We start from the raw sequence: 20,198 nt of genomic DNA, 5'->3' as shown, positions 1-20,198 counted from the left end.
AGCAGGTGTTAAGCCGGGTTCCTGACCCTGAGGAGTTAGTGTCCCTGTCCCTGAGGACGAGGCCACTTCCTGTGGACAGTCTGTTCCTCTGCCTGTGGTTGCCTAGCATGTTCAAATCCTCATAAACTGCTATTACATTCTCACCCAGAAATTTAGACATAAATTGAGGCAACATCACTCATTTATTTTTAAAATCTAATCCCCTTGAAAAAATTAAAATGCAGTCTGCTTAAAGCTTGGCTATGAGGGCCTCAGGCCCAAAACACAGATTGGGCACTGTCTGCCGTATTATATAGGGCAAGCTATTTTTAAAGCTTGTGATTGTTACCGTAACTAGGAAACAGACAGGAAATGAATGATTTTGTGAAAGATATAGACAGAAGCTAGATGGCATATTTGCATTTGTAGGAAGAGCAATGCCATGCTGGAACTGGCCACCCACACTGGCAGGGCCACCTTGGCACTCAGCCAGGCTGTAGACATCCGCTGGTCTTATTTGCGTACCATTTCATTTATGTCAGCAGTACTCTTTGTGCCTCTTCCCTCCCTAGCACCTCTTTCTCTGGGGCCCATAAATAAACGCACACACACAAAACCGTCAGACAGAGATACTAGCCCTTTGTTGTTGGTCTTGCTTCATATGCATTTCCTCTAACACCTATTTGTTGTGGTCTAAAGGATGCCGCGTAACTGCATGTGTTGCTCAGTCATTTCTGCTCGCGATTGGTGGCAGATGTTGTGCGCCTTGGAGGTTTCGCTTCTCCTTCTCTCCCAGAAGTCTTCAACTTAAACTTATCAGTAAAATCCCTCAGGAAGTCTGCACTGAAACATGGGTTTGGGGTTGCTCCCAAAATAGCACCTTTCTGAGACAGTCACCTAACTCTGAGCAGTAACCGAGCCCCCAGGTGGTACAGAGCCCATACAGGAGCAGATGCAAGCCCTGTAGGGTCAGTCTCTCACTTTTGAGAGTTTCTTTGGAATAATGGACTTTATACATACGGACACTTCAGTCAGTTTTAACATTTTATTAAAGTTCTATGAGAAAAGGATTTTCCAAGTTACCGTCTCCATGTCCGGATAGTGGAAGGGAACTGTGAAACTAAACTATGAAAGTGCAAGTGTAGTAGAGCTGTTCATGTCTATTGACGTTTTTAATACCTTTTTTAAATTATAAAGGTAGTACACATGACAAAAGATCTAAGAAGGATATTCATCAAAAACTCTTAATCGTGTTAACCTCTAAGACTTTGTAAAGGGGAGAAATTGCACTTTTACTTCTGACTTTGGATTTTTAAATTTCTAATTAAAAGACATCAAACCAGTCAGAATCACACATGGAAAATTCAAAGAGGGATAAAGGAAAAAAATTAATTTATCCATAGTCCCCCTACCCAAAGGTAAGCCCATTTTGACACGTTTCCTTAGAGTAGGTTATAGATGGATGGATAGATGGATGGGTGGGTGGATGAGTATACGGTGACTCAGTACGTAGGTAGACTTGTTAAAACAAAATTTTATTCTATTATATGTAATTTTGTACCTTGCTTTTATGTAATATAACATCATGAGCATTTTTCCCATACCATGAAATCTTCTTTGAAAGCATGAGTTATATTTAACAACTGCCTAATATATTGTATTAGATGCACCCTTATTTAACTACTCTTCTATTTTTGGACATCAGGTACTTGAATATTTTTTGCTTCCTTACATATGCTTCAGGTGAATATCCCTGTGTCTAAATTTTTGACTATACCTTTTATTATTTCCCTAGGATAAATTTCTGGAACTGGGTTATCTAGTGCTTTTCTTCCTCACCTGGTTGTTTGTTTAATTTGCCTCAAGATGGTAAAAATGCTTTAAAAGAAAATGTTGTTGTTTTATTCTCATGCTTTAAAAATTTTTTGTTATAAAATAGCATTCTCTTTGGTCCAGAAATAATGTTAATATACACAGTGTTTTAGTTAATCCTCCCAAACAACTTTACTCCCATTTTACAAGTGAAGGAAAAAAAAAAGAGCTTTATAGAAGTTAACAACTTGCCTTAATAAGTGATGGAGCTGAGGTTTGAGCCTCTTCAATATATGCCAAACTTGCCAGGCACTTAGGATACAAATTAAATAAGGCACATTCCCAGCCTCCAGGCTCACTGGCTAGTACTATACGTTGGTCTACCGTGTTAGTCAGCTCTTTAGAGGCTCCATCTCCAATATAGCCACACTGATGTTAGGGCTTCAATATATGAATCTAAGGGGAGATACAAACATTCAGTCCATAACAGTCTAGCAATCTCCTGTGCTAGAATCTTGTGTATGTGGTAAGCTCAGGGGTATTATCAATTAGTGGTGGGGGTTCTGAGAGGCTGACTCCTACATGTATGCTATCTACTGCATCTGAGATCTCTTATCAGAAGGGAAGTGATCTACTGAACTTTAAGGAAAGGCAAAAACACTGTGTTGGAAAATGTACGTTTTACCCACCCATATTGTATTTTGCAGTCTTAGAGTTTACAGTTAGCCTGGATTGTTTCCTAGAGCAAAAGATCTCATTTCTAGCAGCTTAGGTCACTGAGATAGATCAGCCCATGTTACAGTCACAAAATCCTAGAGTTTAATTTGTTATATCAAGTCCCTGGGTAAACTGGCAGGCAAAGGTGGCATGATTATCACCTGTTTCAGGAACTGATCTTAGAGATGGAAGTGTTCACACCTGTAAACTGAATGAGCTCTAGGGCAGCTTTCTGTTCATACCTCTTAACTGTGAAAGGGTCACCACAGCATTTTCTGCTTCAGTCATCACCAAGCATCATCTGAAAAACCAGATCATTGTCATCTACCTGTCCCAGGGTGAAACTGAATTCAGCAAACATTGTTAAATGAATGATAAAAATTCTTCTTGTAGTCTAGATGAGGAAATAAATTTATAAGCAGACAATTTAAGAAAAATCGTAAATTTGGGGGGACTGCAAGGTTTTTTGAGTACTCAGAAAAAAGTGGCCTTTCTCTACTAAGGAAAGAAAGGCATGGTTGTAAGGCGGTACTTGCAAAATATTTCTTGCAAGAAACATCTGACAAAATTTTGACATATGCTATAAAATGTAAAGATGCTCAGTAGATATTTACTTGATAACAGTCTTTTCTCTGTTGTTTTTTATTCATTTCCAAATCATCCTTGGCTAGTCTTAGAAAATTATGCTAGTAGACAGTCAAGGAACGTAGCGTAGAGTTATAAATGTTAAGTCCCCAAGCCACCATTCTTTCCTACAAGAAAACTTTCAAGTTTAGTTAAAAAGGGAACACTTATCTGGGGATGGTTGAAGGGGAGCATAATTGTTCCTGGCCAGATTTCAGAGTTTTTGTTTTCTGGTGCCATGGAGAAGATTGGTCTTAGTCTAGGAAGAAAGCATTTTCTACCCTTCCTTTTAAGTGGCCACTTGTCACTTTAAAACCCTGTAGTGCATTAGCTGCCTTATCCAAGTAATGGCTACAGCCCCAGAACAGATTTTATGGAATAACCATCCCCTCCCCCAAGCAAACAACGATCTGAGTCACCCAAGTCTCCCTCTCCAAATAAAGGGCCTCGCAGCGCCTTCAGATTGGTTGCCATAAGAGGAAAGTTTCCTGTGTCTGGCATAGCGATGTCCCACGTCACCTCTCACATACATGAGCCTCTCCTGCTTCCAAAAGAAACAATAGCGCTACCCGGTGTATTCCAGGTGAAAGTACTGCTGGGAGCTCAGTCTTTTGCCTGGCTGTTCCTGAGCAGCTATTCATAGGAGAAAACTGGATTGATTTCCATGGGGGGATAGATAAGGTAATGAGGTAAATAATTGCCTCCTCGTTGGGGCTTTTACCAGCCAGAAGAACTCGCAACCACAGCTCCCCTTTGTGGGCTGTGTCTGCCCCCCCAAGGTGGTTTGCTTGGCAACTGCAGAGGAAGGCGACGCTCTCACTCAGGAGCTGTGCTGAGCTCATCCCGTGGGATAGGAAGCGCAGATACTGTGTGTGTTGCTGGAGCGGAGAGAATTCAGAGCGCTGCCGCTCGTTAACCTCTGCTGGAATTTGGGGCCTGTGAGTCATTTGTTATTCTATAATGGAAGGCTTTGGCTGTTTGCCATTTGAATTTTGTTTTCACTCCTTTTTGTGGTATGTCCGTCTTTAAAGAATTCTTTCTTCCATTCCTTAGGCACATAGAACCAACTAAAGACTAAATCCAATGTGCAGGTACTTAAATTATGCATATAGAAGTATGTGTAGAGCCTTCCAGTATGTTTCGTGGTTGAACGTTAGAAGAATGCTGGTGACTACTCTTTTCTTATCTATCAGCCGTGCAGTTGGTTTTGTTTTCTTTTTACTAAATCTCATCTTCCCCCTCTTCATTTCCCTTATTTAAAAAAAATAATAATAATTGGTAGGCCTCAAGCTAATAGACCCTATTCATCTGGAAACCACTAAAAAAAAGTGTTCATTGTAATCATGATGACTCAGAGAAACCTGGGAGGCAGTGCCAGTTTGGGTCATAATGGGCTTCTGTCTCTTAAGTGCTGCTGTTGGTTGACTTGCCTTAACTTCTAATCTACATGGTTGTCATTAGTAACCAATATGTACATTTTTAATATTTTACTTAATTTGTAATTGGCCAGAGGTCCTGACATTTTTGCCTTTGTGGATTCTTCAAGTGTCTCAGCAGAGCAGCGCCTGATAGCTCCTCTCACATCCCTGTCACACTGACATTTAGGTAAATGGCTGTCTCCTGGACCCTGTGCCTCCTGTCCTGGCGAGGAAGGGGTGCCAGTCACTGCCCAGCGACGTGATGGAGACCTCCATTGATGAAGGGCTGGAGACAGAAGGAGAGGCCGAGGAAGACCCCGGGCGGGCCCTGGGCGCCTTCCAGTCCACACGCGGCGGGCAGAGGCGGCACACTCTGTCGGAAGTGACCAATCAGCTGGCCGTGATGCCTGGTTCAGGTACGCTTTCCAGTAAGTGCCGGCCTGGGTCTTCCCGGCATCTTGAGTCTTCTCCAAGAAACAGGAATGATACCAACCAGCCCCTGGAATGTTGTCTATGTCTTGTTTCTTTGTGGACCACATGCAGCAGGAGTTAAGATTAGGCCTGCTCAGCAGCTCTCAGAGATTAAAATGAAACGTCTCTGAGTGGCCTCCCCTGACGCCCAGGACTCATCCGAGTGTGATGTGACTCATCGAGGCCTCTGGCTCTTTTGGAGTGGCCAAGATCTTGTGGGTACAGGTTCTGGAGTGTCTTCACCACAGAATTCGAAGCTGATTAAATTGACATGTAAAAAAGTTCTGAAAAGATGTTTTGGTTAGAAATTAAGGACACTGTTGCTGTGGAAACTCAAGCTAGTTATGCTTTGTATCCCATGTTCCAAGAAGTTGCAATTGATTGGTGGTCATATTGGTGTTGTGTTTTGTTTTTGTCTTTTCTCTTGAAGGGAAAATTTTCTCCATGAGTGACAACCCCTCCCTTGACAGTGTGGACTCTGAGTATGATATGGGGTCTGTTCAGAGGGACCTGCACTTTCTTGAGGACAACCCTTCCCTTAAGGACATCATGTTAGCCAATCAGCCCTCACCCCGCATGACGTCTCCCTTCGTGAGCCTGAGACCTGCCAACCCCACCATGCAGGCTCTGAGCTCCCAGAAACGAGAGGCCCACAACAGGTCTCCAGTGAGCTTCAGAGAGGGCCGCCGGGCGTCAGACACTTCCCTCACCCAAGGTGACTGCCTGCCTTCTCTGCTGGCTCCTACAGCTCTTGTGTTGTAGGACTGGGTGGGGTTTGTTGCCATGTTGGTTTCATACCTCTGGTCACTGAAAGGCCTTGTGTTTTATTTAAACTGTTTGGTCGTTGTTCTTTCTTTCAGGAATTGTAGCATTTAGACAGCATCTTCAGAATCTGGCTAGAACCAAAGGAATCCTAGAGTTGAACAAAGTGCAGTTGCTCTATGAGCAGCTAGGATCAGAGGCAGACCCTAACCTGGCATCGCCTGCTCCTCAGCTCCAAGACCTGGGCAGCAGTTGCCCTCAGGTGCGTGCTCTGGGCCCTGCCCACAGTGGCTAGGTGAGAATAAGGCATCAGTTCGTCCTGATGGTGTGTCATTTCATTTAGAGGATTTACTCCAGTCCTGGAGCAAACAGGGTTCTTTTGGAAAGACCACAGCCTGAAGGCCTTCCTTGTTGCTGCCATCTGCCTGACAGGTTGGGTTAGACCCTTCCACGCTGGCCCAGGTGATCAGTACCACATGGAGGCTTGGATGCTGCCAAGCGATGCTCGGTTCATAGGGCAGATTTTATATGAATTATACCCCTTAAGAGTCTCCCTTGAACGCCCCTCCCTTCATGCGCACACACACAGAAAACAAATAACAGTACAAATGAGAAGCTTGTTGCCACTATTTTTGATGTGATATCACTTCACTAAATATTATAAGTGAATTATTTATGCTAAAAATACAAAAACTATTGCTGTTTATTTAATACATTTTATTTGAGCCCATTTTCAGTACATCAGGGATATTATAGCATTTGATGCCCACATGAAGGTAATAAGCTTCTGTTGACATCAGGGGCCTTTGCTCCAGTACTGACTAGGTAATCGTTTACTACAGGTAATGCATGTATACACTTTCTGCAAAGTGATTAACCCTCAGCCTGCTAGTTACTGTAAAAGCATTGAGGGTCATGTCTTAACAGAGTTGGAGTTCCCCTTGGACATTTGCCAAGGTGCTTAAACTGAGATTTGAAACTTTCTCCCACGTGGGAAATTGAAAGTGTTTCCACCCCTTGCTCCTCAGGGGGAAGCTCCTCCTCAGCAGAAGAGCGTGTCTGCGCTCCCCGGCAGCGCGCACCCTCAGCTCTCCCAGCGGCACAGCCTAGAAGCCCAGTACCTGCAGCACAGACTCCAGGTGGGATCCTCCCCCTTGTTGCTCCAGCTCACTTTGTTCGTCCTGAATCTGCCTTTCTGCAAAGCAGGAACCTGTTTTGCTTGGTATTTTTTTAGGGCAGCTGCTTAATTCCTTTATAGGCAGGTGGGTCTGACTCTGCACTTGCAGTTTCTAGAAACATGTTCAGACTTAGCCTTATGCTCTGTCTTGGCAGCAGAAAAGGTCTGTCCTCAGACTCCAGGAAAGGGTACTGCCACTGAGCAGCAGGAAAGGGAACCCTGGTTTCTTTACTTCTATATTATGCCTCTTAGTGAATAATAAATAAAATGGAAATCTCGAGTCAGCAAAAAATGTACTATCAGCTCTCTATTGGTGCCCAAAAATCTTTAAAAATGATACAACATAGATCCCATAAAGAATGAATCATTTGTTCATTCAGCAGGTGCCGTGGCCTTTGCTATAGATCTAACTCCACTTTTCTCATTGTTTTTAGTCTCCATGAACCTCCCGGTCCTAGAGAACTTTTAGAGACAGAAAAGTGAAGCAGGTTAGAGCTGAGACAGCCCAGGCCTGCTGACCCAATGCTGCTGGGCCACAGGTTCTCCCAGGGTCTCAACGAGCAAGTGTCAGTCCCTGCATCCTGCGCAGATTCTGGAGGACTCACTTGGCTTCGTCCTCCAGGCAGAAGTACAGTCTAATGACTGCGTCCTAGATGACAACATGTCACGCTTGTATTTTTCTGCTCTTCCAGAAGCCCAGCCTTCTGTCAAAAGCCCAGAACACCTGTCAGCTTTATTGTAAAGAACCACCACGGAGCCTTGAACAGCAGCTGCAAGAACACAGGTGAGAGATGGTGGTTGGCCAAAGAAATCACTTTCTTTGTGGCAGACAAGCTGGGTATGTTGTCCTTTCCCCTAGTATTTGCCTCTACCAGGAAAACAGGTTTCAGTACGCTAACATGGATATTCCACTGTCCATGGACTATAAGCCTGTCAGGGAGTAGCAGCCTTAAGCATGCTTTGTTTTCTTTTTCTCCTAGTGTTTCCCCTTTGGGCTATGAATAGACCTAAGCTTTCAGGATCCGTGAGCTACTGCAGTTTAAGTGGGTTATACTGGAGAGAAGGCCTCCATCCTCCCTTGTAGTAATCCCGTGCCCCCAGGCCTCACTAGTAGAAACACCTTGGCCAAGGTAGAACTACCCTAATCCATCAACCTACAGACACCCACAGAGACCAAGGTGTCAACCCCGCTTCAAAACACTCCAGATGGGAAATCAGCCTCTTGTTTCATAGGGAGGAAAAAAGAGTCTTAGAGAAAAGGAATTCGTGTTCACTTGAGCACTGAGGGATCAGCCAGAATTGGGGGACAAAAAATAAGATTGGGTTTAAGAAACCAAACATGACTGGTTCCTACCCCCACTTTTTTTTTTTTTTTTCTCCTGCCGTGGGAAAGAGAGAAGTGGGAGGACGGACACTAATGACTGATACTGGATTTACATTAAAATTGCCGTCACTGAAGAAGATTTAAAATTCTTTCTTTTGGTATTGCCAACTTAGACTCCAACAGAAGCGGCTCTTCCTCCAGAAACAGTCTCAGCTGCAGGCATATTTTAATCAGATGCAGATAGCAGAGAGCTCGTACCCACAGCCCCTTCCCCACCAGGAGACACCGCCGCCATCCCAGCAGCCGCCGCCCTTCAGCCTGACCCAGCCCCTGAGCCCCGTCCTGGAGCCTGCCTCGGAGCAAATGCAGTACAGCCCTTTCCTCAGCCAGTACCGGGAGATGGGGCTGCAGCCGCTGTCCGCCTCGCCAGGTCCCCGGGCTGCTCCCCCGCCACCGCCCCCGCAGCACTCAGGGGCCGCCCGGGGAACCTTACAGTTCTCCTATCAGACTTGCGAGCTGCCAGGCGCGGCCTCCCCCGAGCCAGACCGCCCCGGTCCCTGTCAGTACTCCCTGGATGGAGCCCAGCAGAGCGGCCTGGCGGCGCCGGGCTGTCCCAGGAGCTCAGGACTGCAGGAGGCCCCCTCCAGCTATGACCCTCTAGCGCTCTCGGAGTTCCCTGGACTCTTTGATTGTGAAATGCTGGAAGCCGTGGACCCACAGCACAGTGGCTACGTCCTGGTAAATTAACCTCAGCGTGGGAAGTGAGGCGGGTCAGGTGAAGAGAGTGTGTATTTCTATTTTTATTCCAGCCTTTTCAATTTAAAACTTATTTTCCCCCCCTCTCCCTGATGGGGAAAAAGTCAAGTCATCCAACTGGAATCAGAGGGCCTGGCCGGGTGGATGTTGCTTCCTCATGGCTCCGTCCCACCATGGGTTTCTGTGGCAAGTGCTAGAACATAGTTGTAGGCTGCAGCTCATGCCCTTAGGTCAAGTGGAGCAAGCTCTCATCAGAGCCACCAACAAAAGTTTTATAAGAAGAAGACATCCAGACCTAGGTTTTACACAGAACTACATCAGTTCATTATCGAGGGAAACCTTGGTGAAAGCAGGAAAAAATGTGTGCCGTTACGTATAGGCAAAAAAAAAAAGGCAAGAAACCAAGCAACAGCATGTTCCTTAAAGGCAAATCAAGAATACATGATGAAATTTGATGCACAGGAAATAAAAGAAAGTTGTACTTTGTCAGTGAATCATAAGTTCTAAGCTGCTGATGCAAGTTGTCCCCGAGATCACTGCCAAGCGGTAAGAGCGTGAGCTTTGTTTCAGGGCCCACTGAGTAACAGCGGGTACTGACCCCTGAGACTGGCAGTCACCTCCATCTGAGAATAGGTGACACACCTCTTCAGAAGGTGCCCTGGGTCACAGTGTCCTCAGAGCTCCAAAGATGTCGCCTGTGGAACCAAGAGATGCACCGCAGTGGAGACCAGGGGCAGGAAACTCAAGGAACCGTCAAGAACAGCAGCCCTGGGCCGGGGAAGACGGGCGCTTCCTGCACAGTCTTCTGTGGAGACTTCTGGTTTGGGGCAGTTGGTCTTTAGAGGAATTAGCGTCTCTTTTAAAATGTAATAACTACTTTGACTTTACCCTAGATGTTGCTAGTCATTTATTGAGCTTTGTATATTTGGACAGTTTCATATAGGGCTTAGAAATTTTAAGGATGAGAAAAATGAACTTTTATCTCCCATGTGAAGTGGTAGTGCTGTGCCTTTTCCCCCCCAGATCATGCTTTAATGATTTCTTTTCTGTAGAAACCAACAGTTTTCCATTTATGTCGATGCTAAATCCAAAGTCACTTCAGAGTTTGTTTTCCACCATGTGGGAATCACATCCTTAATTTCCTTAGAGTTTTGACTTGCAATGAAATGTTCAAGTATTACAGCAATATTCAAAAGACCACAGAGGTGTTAACCATTGAAGCAGATCATCTGCCAACCACAGTGTATACTATTAACCCTTACGATCCAGTCATCAGAATAAGTAACAAAGATGCTACGGCTAGTTGACTGTGTACTTAGAAGTAAGGAGTAATCTGTCATTTGGACAGTAACGTCCAAGTGTTACAAATTCAGTGTTATTTACAAAGACTATGTTTCTGTCCTTTAGAATGGCTTGTCCTATCAGCAGATGAATGCGTTAAGCACAAAGCATCTTCCTTAAAGCACAAAGAAGAGAGATACTACACTGATGCTGCATCTAGAAAACACCTTTAAGTTGCCTTTCCTCTTTGTAGTACGTGTCCACGCAGGTGGGGAGAAACATGGAAGGTCTAGGAGTTCTGTCCTGGCTCCTCTTGGTGCCAGGACGCTCCACAGAGGCCCTCTGCTTGGGGTTGGCCTCTGGGTGTGAGCAAGGGAGGGTGGTGTGGAGGACGCATTTTTGTGATTTGACAACACGCAGTGAAAACCCAGGAAGAAGGAATTAGGTTCCTTCTACGGATTGTTTGTTCCTCCTCATGCTTAAGATTGATGATTTCGTGAAATAGACACCATCATTTCATTTAAGAGATCCTTTCATTAAGATCTCTAACCTGTTTTAAGTCTTTGCAAAATAAGGCAGTTATAAAACAGGGCTTGATTTGTTTAGACAGAAGGATGTTTTCCCAAAATGTTCTACAGAAGCGCTATAATATTTATGAAATTAAAATGCCTTCCAGATTGAAAACGGGGGCCGCTCATTTCAGAGTCCCCGGAATGGCAGAGTCACAGATCGGCATAGATGCCTGCCCCCCACAGGGCTATGAGCCACTGAGCCCAGGAAAGCTGGGAGCTACGGCAGGACGACTGGGCTGACAGATGAGGCGGGAGAGGCCCCAGAGGTAGACACTGGGGAGCACCCAGCCGTGGCGGGTCTGTTCAGACCGACGACAGCAGGGTGAATAGCGTGACCCATCCTGCTGGACTATGTTGTAAGCTCCTGTTTGCTTTTCTCATTTATTTCAAGCAGAAATCAATAAATTCCATAACAATCTGTATTTGCTGAAACGTAAGCTGGCGAGAGGAGGCTGGTGCCATCCGTCAGTCAGGTGTTTTCCCAGCCCCGTCTGACCATCGCCGTTGCTCTGTCCCCCGACTAGTGAGCGACCTATGTGAGCCTCCAAGCAGTTTTCTCTTCACAGATACTAAAGTAACACTACGAAGGCTTAGTACTAGAGGTACTTTGAAATCATGACTTTCCTTCCAGTCTGTTTCACATTAGCAGTGTGTACACTACTGTATAATAACCATTAGCTTTATTATCTTGTAAACCAGGCTCCTCTGAAGAGACTTTGGTGAGATGAACGTGAGGTAAAAATTTCATTCAGCAAAAAGTGCAATATGTGTGGTACTCTATTTTTTGTTTATGCTTTTTTTTTTTTTTTTTTTTTTTTAAATCCAGGGGTATTAGTCTCTGCTTTGGGGAAAATGCACTAGCTCTGCAATTTCCAGTTGGGCGAGTGTGTCTCTAGTATTTACATGCCGCTGATATGCTGGTCCCTGTAAGGCAAACAGCACGTCAGCGCAGCAGAGAGGGTGGATGTTCCACTTGAAACTGGTGAGCTGCGCTGACTGTCCCCTGCCGCCTCTGCCCCGCCCAGGCCTGCCCCGCCCTCTTGCTGCCCTGGGAACACAGAGGAGGACCCTCCAATCTGCACGTAAGGGGAAGCATCTGGGGCCCATCAAGGAGGACTGGGAGATGGCACTCTAGGACTCCTGCCTTTCTGCATCCAACTTTGCCTCCGAGGAAAGAGAAAGTCAGAGTCGCTTTTTCCTCAGAGCGTTGAAGCGGTGTCCCGAGTCAGTCAGGCAGGACTGCAGGAGCCCGCGATCGGGACCAAAGGCAGCCCTCACCTCAGAGTAGTGGGGGGCCTGTGCCCTTATGGGGAGGGAGGGGACCGCCTGGTGTGAGTGTCGCCCCCAGCTGACGACAGGCCTCTGCAGAAGGGACTCGCGGTGGCACTGGCCTCTTCCTCTCTGCCCGAAAGGGGGCTTCTCAGAGAAATGAGTTCTACCTAATTGTTAGAGTTGCGAAGAAGGGTGTGTTCACAGCCCAAGAGTGACTGGCTGGCCAACCAGAAATTAAAGGTGAGAAGCGGCAGCCTCCCCTCTGACTGGTCGGGGGTCCAGGTACACGGTGGTCAGCACAGCCCCTGCTCAGGTGCGGGCGGTTCACACACGTGGACCTGAGGAAATGAATGGTTTCCTTTGCAGGGTCCTCCCAGCTGTGGTCAGGCCCCAGGTGAATACTGGCTTCTGTGTTGGCTCAGGATTTCTAGCCCTGGATTACATTTAAAAGCCTGTATCAGCAGTTACACTTAAGCTCCCTGTTGGCTTAAGGAAAATCTCACTCTAGATAATTTTTCACGTTCGTCCTCCTTTGAGACAATTCGTGGGGTCCTTGGACGACACTGGTCCCAGTGAACAGTTGCAGAGCCCCTGTGCCGGGGCTCACCTTGGCTGCATGTGTACCCCTAAACTGGACTGCCTCAACTGCCTCCTTGGAAGCCACCGAGCCACTCAGTCTCTTTGTGCCTAGACATCAAAGGTAAAAACTGGAGAACAGGTAGTAAGTTGGAGTCATCGTATAGGCAGGGAGCTTTGATCGTTTTGTTGCTTCTGGAAATTTTTCCAGAACTTATCTTCAGAGTGATGTGTGGAAGACAAGAGCAGTATCATCTGCCTCTCTTTCTAAGCTGGACAAAACAAATGATAACAAATTTATGTATCCCTTCTGACAGGTTCGCTGGTTTGGTCCTCCCTGGCGTGTGGTCCCAGGGAAGAGACTAATTACAGAGCTCTTTGTGTCTGTCAGCCTGCAGCCCCCGGAAGGCACGAGATGACCTCAGGCTGGCCTTCCACAGCCCCTCTTGGACCCCGAGTCCCTGGTCTCACAGTGCCCCTCACATCTTTGTTTCACCATTTTTCCCCGTGAAGGTAGCCTGGCTGATTACAGAAGACTCGCAGCCGCCCTAGCTATACCACCATCTTGTCCACATCTGGGCAGATTTCAACACATTTGGCAGAATGGGGCACCTACTGTTGTAGAGATTGAGAAATAGGCAGCAGCACAGCCCGCAGCCAGTGATAGGTTTGATGGTTCCTGCCCAAGCGCTCAGCTTGTCTGTCCAAAAGGAGCAGTAGCTTCTGTCTGTACATCAATTTACCAGGCACTTTCACGAGTAATCTTTTCTAATGCTCACAACAGTACTATGAAGTTAGTTGAGCAAATAGGCCTCATTTTTTACGGCTGGGTAAACCAAAGCTCTGGGAAGGCTATGTGACTTGTCCAAGCCACAGAGCTCGTGAGCGGAGGAGGCGGGACGGGCTTTTGGGTGCTCTGGCTTCTCAATCCACGCTCTTCCCTCCTGGGTAGCAGCTGACTCTTCTCATGAGCAAACAGCTGTATAAACAAAGCCCCCACCTTGGTTAAGCACTGGGTGAATGTGACATTGTCCCCGAAACCTTACTCCCACTTGACAGCCGCCTGGCTTTGGGGGAAGTGTTGCCCTCCAGGTAACAACTGTAGTTGTCCAGGTGGCCCTGCATGAACAAGGCCAAGGGAGACACAGGCCCCGCAGATCGCCATCTTTCCAGCATCCCATTAACTACAGAAGTTCAGGTTCACATCACAGATGTCTCATTTCTCCACCTCACACAATACAGTAACCTCCTGAAAAAGTATATGACGGGACACACCCTTTCTTGATCGCCAAGGGGCCAAATTGCACTGCTTTGACTCACCATCACAGACCAACAGACTCAACCCCAGGAAAGGGTGTCGCTCAGAAAAGAATCAGGAACTCAGCCCAGTCCTGAGGAGGGGGATAAAGTATCAACTTTACAGTTAAGACCCGTCAAGTAGAAGTGCTGATCAAGTACTTTTAGGGTTAAAAAAATAACATACTTTGAATACTTTTGTCTTCAGAGGCAAAGTGGGTGGGTTAGGGAGGAGCTTTAAAAATAGAAGTACAAAATAACATCCTGGAAAAATATGACCCCAGATTGGAATAATGTTATATTAGCAAATACAGATAACAGGGACTTGCCACTGGCTGTGTGATGCCTATCTGTGCAAGATTTGCTCAATCAAGGAAATACACGTGGTGATGCTGTCCCACTACTGATGGCGAGAGAAATCTGCCTCCACCAAAATCTCTGAAGGAAAAAGAACCAGAGTGAAAAGGAGGTTTGCTTCTCTTTGGGGATTGCAATTTAGGAAGTAAAATTGATACAGAGATATTTGCACTTTGTAGAAAGGGCAAGATTATTTGCTTATTTCTGAAGGGAGGAGGGTGGTCTTTGCTGGATGTTTGGTTTGTGAAAGAGTTACTTTTGATTAAATTAATCTAATTGTAGTTATTTTTTTCTGTGTGCTTTTTTTTTTTTAATTACTAAGAAAATGGTGAGTTCAATAGCTTTGGTATTTTGAGTGCAAATCATAATAGCTCCAATGTGAAAAAAATCAAAATGTAACCTGTCACTCAATGTTAGAAAATTGCTTTAAAATGCAGTTTAATAAATGATCTTTGTATCAAACATAATTTAAATGGGGTACTTTTCTGCAAGGAAAATGTACTGTTTTTACGTTTCCAGCCCTCTTGAATTAAAATAAAAACAACTTGTTTTCTAAGAGCCTGGATGATATGAATGTCAGGTGGATAAGATAGGGCCTTTCCCTCATCAGGCCTGGGGTGGAATTTTGAAAAGTATGGAAGGTGGCTGTGTTCCCTGAGCTCTGGTGCTCATTTCAGGCTGCAGAAAAGGACAGTGGATAATATGTTCTCATTGACGTCAGCAGGGTAAATAATACCTTGCTCTGAAATCGCCGGAGTACACGGTAGCTGCTGAGAACGCTGACGGAAGCACGGCTAACCGCACTCTGCACACGGACAAGGCCCGGGCTGCCTGGGGCTCCTGGACTTTCAGAGACGGAGCCGGACAAGGACCTCTGAAGCAGCAGGAGGGGGGCAGGCGCCTCGGGCTCACCTATGACAAGCTGCAGGGCGAAGGGAGGGAATGGGGGCCCAGCCAGACGCTGGCACTTACGATGGCACATCTTCCGTGCAAAAGGGTTCAACGCTGCGTGTGCACACACGCGCGCGCACACATGCACACACTGCGGTCCCCCTCCGAGAGACAGGAGCCAGCTCAGTGCCCTCGGGTGCTGGAGAATCCGTTTGCTGAGGCATTTGGGGCACTCTCATACATTCGAGACTTGTTTTAGTGCCAGACCCTGAGTGAAAGGGCACTATTAAGTCCTACTTTCTGGGGACTTCCCTGGCGGTCCAGTGCTTAAGACTCCACGCCTCCACTGCAGGGGGCACAGGTTCCATCCTTGGTCGGGGAACTAAGATCCTGCAGTCCGAGTGGTGCGGCCAAAAAAAAAAAAATCCTACTTTCTGGCAGCAAGTTCAGGCTTTGGTTTCACTCAGACCATTCCAGTTGAGCCCGTGCTATAGAACTGAGACAGCGTCCAAACTGAGGGACCATCCACTGGCCCTGGTGGGAGTGGAAGACCCGGGGGAGACGGCCAAGGGCAGGAAGAGAGCGGAGCCCTCCCCACTGACTTGCCCTGCTGCCTCGGCTCCGCTTGCCTCAGGCGCTCAGTCCTGCCCCGAACGGCTGTCGTCTGTGTTTGCAACCGAGACTTCAGCAACACTGCGTTTCAATTGCTTTTTCCTTTCTTTAAAGGAAAACACTTTCAGTAAGGATGTTTTACAAACTTTCCCCTTTCCCACCAAGTTTCTCCATCATTTTGATTTTGTGTTGCCAGAAACAACCCCCTGTGTCCAGGGTACAGGCAAAAATAACAGACCTGCCTGCAGAGACCGGCCAGAACTTTAGCAGCCGGTCAAGCCCTTGACCTTCACGTTGTGCAGAACATCTTTCGGTCTGTGGCCTTCGTGAGCCAAAGGCTCAGTGCAAGGGACCAGGGCGACCTGAGCTCCAGATCCAGGGCCTCGGCCCAGCTGGGCTGGGGTCTAGAGCTTGTCAGCTGTGCCCACACCTCCAAGGTGATGCCGTGTCTGCAGTCACCAGAGCCCGCCTCCATCGCACCAGTCAGGGCCCCACCCAAGGTTCTGTTGTTGGCCGTCTGCTCCTTTCCACCCCACTAGTTCTTAAGTTGAGGTTTCACAGATCCCTTCGACATGCTGATGAAAGCTTTGGATCCTCTTCCTAGGAAACATATGTACACAGACATACAACTTTAGACAGATAATTTCAGGGGAGGAGTTGGTTCCTGGACCCCCTAAGGCCCATTCACGGGGTTAGAGGGGTTTCTAACACCTGACTCAAGATTAGCAACTCGGTCTGCAACCCCTCGCGCTCTTCAGAGTTACCGTTCTGGTAGGGCCCTCCCTGCTGAGCGTTCCCATCCCTCCCTGGGTGGATCCAGGTAGGAAGAGAGCCCCCTGCTCTGCCTGCAGCCCCAGGGCACCATAGGAGGAAGTTCTGGGCTTTGTGCACTACTAAATCCTGGGTGCCACATAGCTACAAAATAAATGTCACCTGCACAGGGTACAGCCGCTCTGCCCTCATTTTGGCCCCAGTGATGTCACTTCAAATACATGATAAGGCAGTACACCTGAAACTAACACAACATTGTAAATCAACTATACTCCAATAAAAATTTTTTTAATTTTAAAAAAGAAAAGAAATGACAAGGCGGAGGAGCTCTGGAGGGATGGAATATTGCCCATGGCCCATACTTTACAGTGTCCCCTTGGGAGACAGATGTGGGTCTTGACTGAAGTGAAGGGGTTGGACCCTCACCTCAGACACTAGCCATCACTGGCAAATCACTGAGGCCAAACCCAAAAGCCCGGTCAGGCAGAGTGCAGAGCTTGCTCTGTGCCTCCAGCCGTTCGACTAAGGAGCCTTCCTGCTATAGATGTCCCAATCTGCTGGTGCAGCTGAATTCCTCTGGACCCATAGTTGCAAATACATTGATAGGGAGCATTGATAGCTGCCTTTGTATAAATTTCTAAGGGACTTTCCCAAGCGCATTGACTCAGAGCTGGTCTGAAGCCAAGGTGAAGCAGGTGCAGGGCTGAGCCCCCAGGTGAGGACCCCGGATGAGAAAGGACACTGCCCATGGGAAGTGGACTCCCCCTGCAGCTGAGCCCCCAAGAGCTGGCTGGGCAGAGAGCTCAGAAAATCTGGGCCCAGAAGAAAGAGGTATCGGGGATCTGGCCTCTCGGAGGGAGAAGCCGTCGCTCTCCCTGTCAGGCAGGCTTTGAGAGCTTCTGACTCCATCGCTCTCTTCACTCCCTGAATGGGACCTGAGATACGAAAAGGGGGCCTGACTGGGAACCCTGACCCTCAGGAGTGAGTGCATCACCACCACGCCAGGGCCACCCACAGAGATGGGGGGCGGAACACAACTGAACTGAGGGAAAGCCCCCAAGGCCTTTCCTAGGAGCGTGCCACGCTGCGGGATCCCGAGTTCACAGCCGAAACAACTCCAGTCTGGGGCCCACTAGAACTGCCCTCTGGTCACTAGAGAAGCCCAAATGTTTAGTAGGGTCCCTGTGCCAGCCAAGAGAGGGTCAAAGGGCAGCCAGGCAGTTGGAGCAGGCCCCGGGGACGAAAGGGCTGGGCAAGGAGGGCCTGGCCAGGAGCAATTTTGGGAGAACAGAGCCTAGCTTCCCCGGCCCACCCCCTGGAGCACCACTCTGGCCAGAAAGGCCCTCCAGGTAGGGTGGAGGCTACCCATTCTCTGCCAGGGACAGCCCGGGAGGCAGCGGAGAACCTCTGGCTGAGTCCTCGGCCCCTGGCACCACTCCCAGCCCTGCCGCTAACCTGGGCAAATCATTGCAAAAGCCCGTTATCCCAGCGGTAACTTGGGAACATAGACTAGCTGAGTTAACCACAGCTCTACTGCAAGGTTCGGACGCAGCCTGGCCTAACACGGCCTCCAACAAGAAAGCACTCAGCAGACCCCGGCTCCCTTTAATGACTTGTCACGGTATCGCACCTCTCCCGGTCTTGTTCTCCTTTAACTCGAGCATCCCAGCACTGGACACAGAAAATGGTCGCTTGAAGCCTGCAAAATCCCGTCACAGACTTAAGGGTGGACGCCCTATTCTGAGCACCTGCTCCAGGTTAAGAACCAAGAACTTTGCCCACTGAAAACTCTTCGTTTTCAGTGATGAGTCTGAGCAGCACCAGCCGTGGGTACCACGGATGAAGGAACATCCAGGAGAATCCATGTCCCACCTAGGAGGCCGTTTTCATCCATCTCCCAACTTTTAAGGCCAAGCTCCTGGAGAGAGAAGGGCTGGAGAGCCTGGGTATCTTTCTCTGCAGAGACAGCTGCTTGCTCCCCAGCCGCCAGAGAGGAGAAGGTGCCAAGAGAAGGCAGAGCCTGAGGACACTGCGCCACTGGCCCTGGGAGCGGTCCGCTGCCGACCTCCCTGACACTGATCTCTGTGATCAGTCCTCAGCTGGATTGGACGCAGGCCTCCTGTAGTCTTTCTGGGCTTAAGAGAACTAATCCTGCAACCCTGAGGTTGGCCCTTCCTTAAGGAGCTCTTAGCCTTTAGGCACCCACAGCCAAGCTCCTTCGAACCGCCCTGGAGACCCTCAGGCAGCCCTAGGCTCCCCTAACCTGCCCTCGGGAGAGAAAGGACAGGACAGCAGCCCCTCCGCCCGCGGGAAGCTGGCTCCGAAGGCGAGACTCCTGTGCTGCAGGACAGTCCCCCACCTCGGGCTAGCAGGACTTCTGGTTCACCAGTTCTGGTTTAGAACACAGAGGAGAGCCAGGTGCCAGGAGTCAGAGGCCAGAGATCCTAGGGGCCCAAATGACTGAGTTCCGGGAAAATAAGGAAAACTGGAAAAACCAGAAGTAGAAACAAGGGTAAAAGGAGCAAGGAGTGCAGAAGGTGCAATCTCAGCGGAGACGGGGCACGGGGGCCGGGCTCCAGCCAGTGTCTGTGCGGGACAGGCTGTCAGGACAGAGAGAAGAGGAAGAGGAGGGCAGATTGGCACATTGGTGCCTGCAAGCGTCATTTATGATGCTTCCCTCGATCTGAGTCTCCGAACCCGGGCTCAGCATGGAGCCTGACTGCCCCTCGCAGCTGCTCCTTCCTGCAATAACAAGACTGACATCACTGTTGTCAGGGAAATGGTGTTTTGATTAAAATCATGTGACAGCTACTTCGTGATTCAATAAACAAATCCTCTGTTAACCCTCGCCTGACAGAGGCCCGTCAGCAGCTCTGTCATCAGAGAGCAGCCCTCGGACCGTCCACGAGGGCAGTCCCGCTGGCTCAGAGGGAAGGCCACCGTCCGCCGCCAGGAAGGAGCTGCCGAGCTGACCCAGGGTGGGCAGGGAGCACGAGGCTGCCGCACTGCTCCCTGCACGAGGCTGCCGCACTGCTCCCTGCACGAGGCGGGGGCCACAGGCGACATCCAGAGCACAGACGGCTCCGCAGACAACAAGGGCCAGTCTGGGAGGAACCAAGTAGACACCCTTCGTCAAAGGAACTGGCTCTCACCCCTTGGGGTCATTCCCTCTTGGACTAAGGGGCAGGCCAGAGCCCTGGGATGTCAAATGGCTCCCGCGGGGCCCAGAGGCCAGTGGACTTTGGAGGCAGTTCCCAGGGCTCTCGGGACCCTCTGACCCCATCGGGGCAGATGGGTGAATTTGCTATGGGCCACGGACAGTGAGTGAGTGAGGGGTTAAGAACGATTTCTGGTTTGCAGTTGGATGACTTCCTGGATCACTCACTTGGCTGCTGGCCCCTGACACGCAGGGCTCTGCCTGGCAACAGTCAACTCCCTTTCATCTCACCCTCGAGTCCTTTTCCTTAAGTGAAACAAACGCGGGGAAGGCTCCCTGAGTCATGGAGCAGGGGATTTTTCTGGGTTAAGTG

General features: G+C 48.5%; 2 protein-coding genes across 9 annotated transcripts in view; one reads left to right on the top strand and one right to left on the bottom strand.

The window, feature by feature from the left end:
• SIK2 (salt inducible kinase 2) overlaps positions 1-14,950 on the top strand; it is a 132,073-nt gene extending 117,123 nt beyond the window's left edge. For 3 of the 8 annotated variants that reach the window (XM_027082340.1, XM_027082345.1, XM_027082343.1), the window contains 6 exons: positions 4,738-4,978; positions 5,452-5,736; positions 5,882-6,045; positions 6,812-6,922; positions 7,653-7,744; positions 8,458-10,729. In XM_027082340.1, the coding sequence (XP_026938141.1) occupies positions 4,738-4,978; positions 5,452-5,736; positions 5,882-6,045; positions 6,812-6,922; positions 7,653-7,744; positions 8,458-9,031 (1,467 nt within the window). In that variant the 3' untranslated portion in view covers positions 9,032-10,729. The other 5 variants (XM_027082341.1, XM_027082344.1, XM_027082346.1 and 2 more) reach the window with 5 other exon arrangements.
• Positions 11,688-20,198, bottom strand: part of PPP2R1B (protein phosphatase 2 scaffold subunit Abeta) — a 36,163-nt gene continuing 27,652 nt past the window's right edge. The window contains exons 16-18 of the mRNA XM_027082351.1: positions 16,686-16,703; positions 12,773-12,831; positions 11,688-11,817 (exon numbers count right to left, since the gene is read on the bottom strand). Coding sequence (XP_026938152.1) covers positions 11,725-11,817; positions 12,773-12,831; positions 16,686-16,703 — 170 coding nt within the window. The 3' untranslated portion in view covers positions 11,688-11,724. The remainder of the gene's footprint in view (positions 11,818-12,772; positions 12,832-16,685; positions 16,704-20,198) is intronic.

The sequence above is a fragment of the Aethalodelphis obliquidens genome, unplaced genomic scaffold (genome assembly GCF_003676395.1).
Source record: "Aethalodelphis obliquidens isolate GAN/ISIS:26980383/991018 unplaced genomic scaffold, ASM367639v1 scaffold46, whole genome shotgun sequence".
NCBI classification, from domain to species: domain Eukaryota; kingdom Metazoa; phylum Chordata; class Mammalia; order Artiodactyla; family Delphinidae; genus Aethalodelphis; species Aethalodelphis obliquidens.
This window is presented reverse-complemented; position numbering and strand designations above follow the sequence as displayed.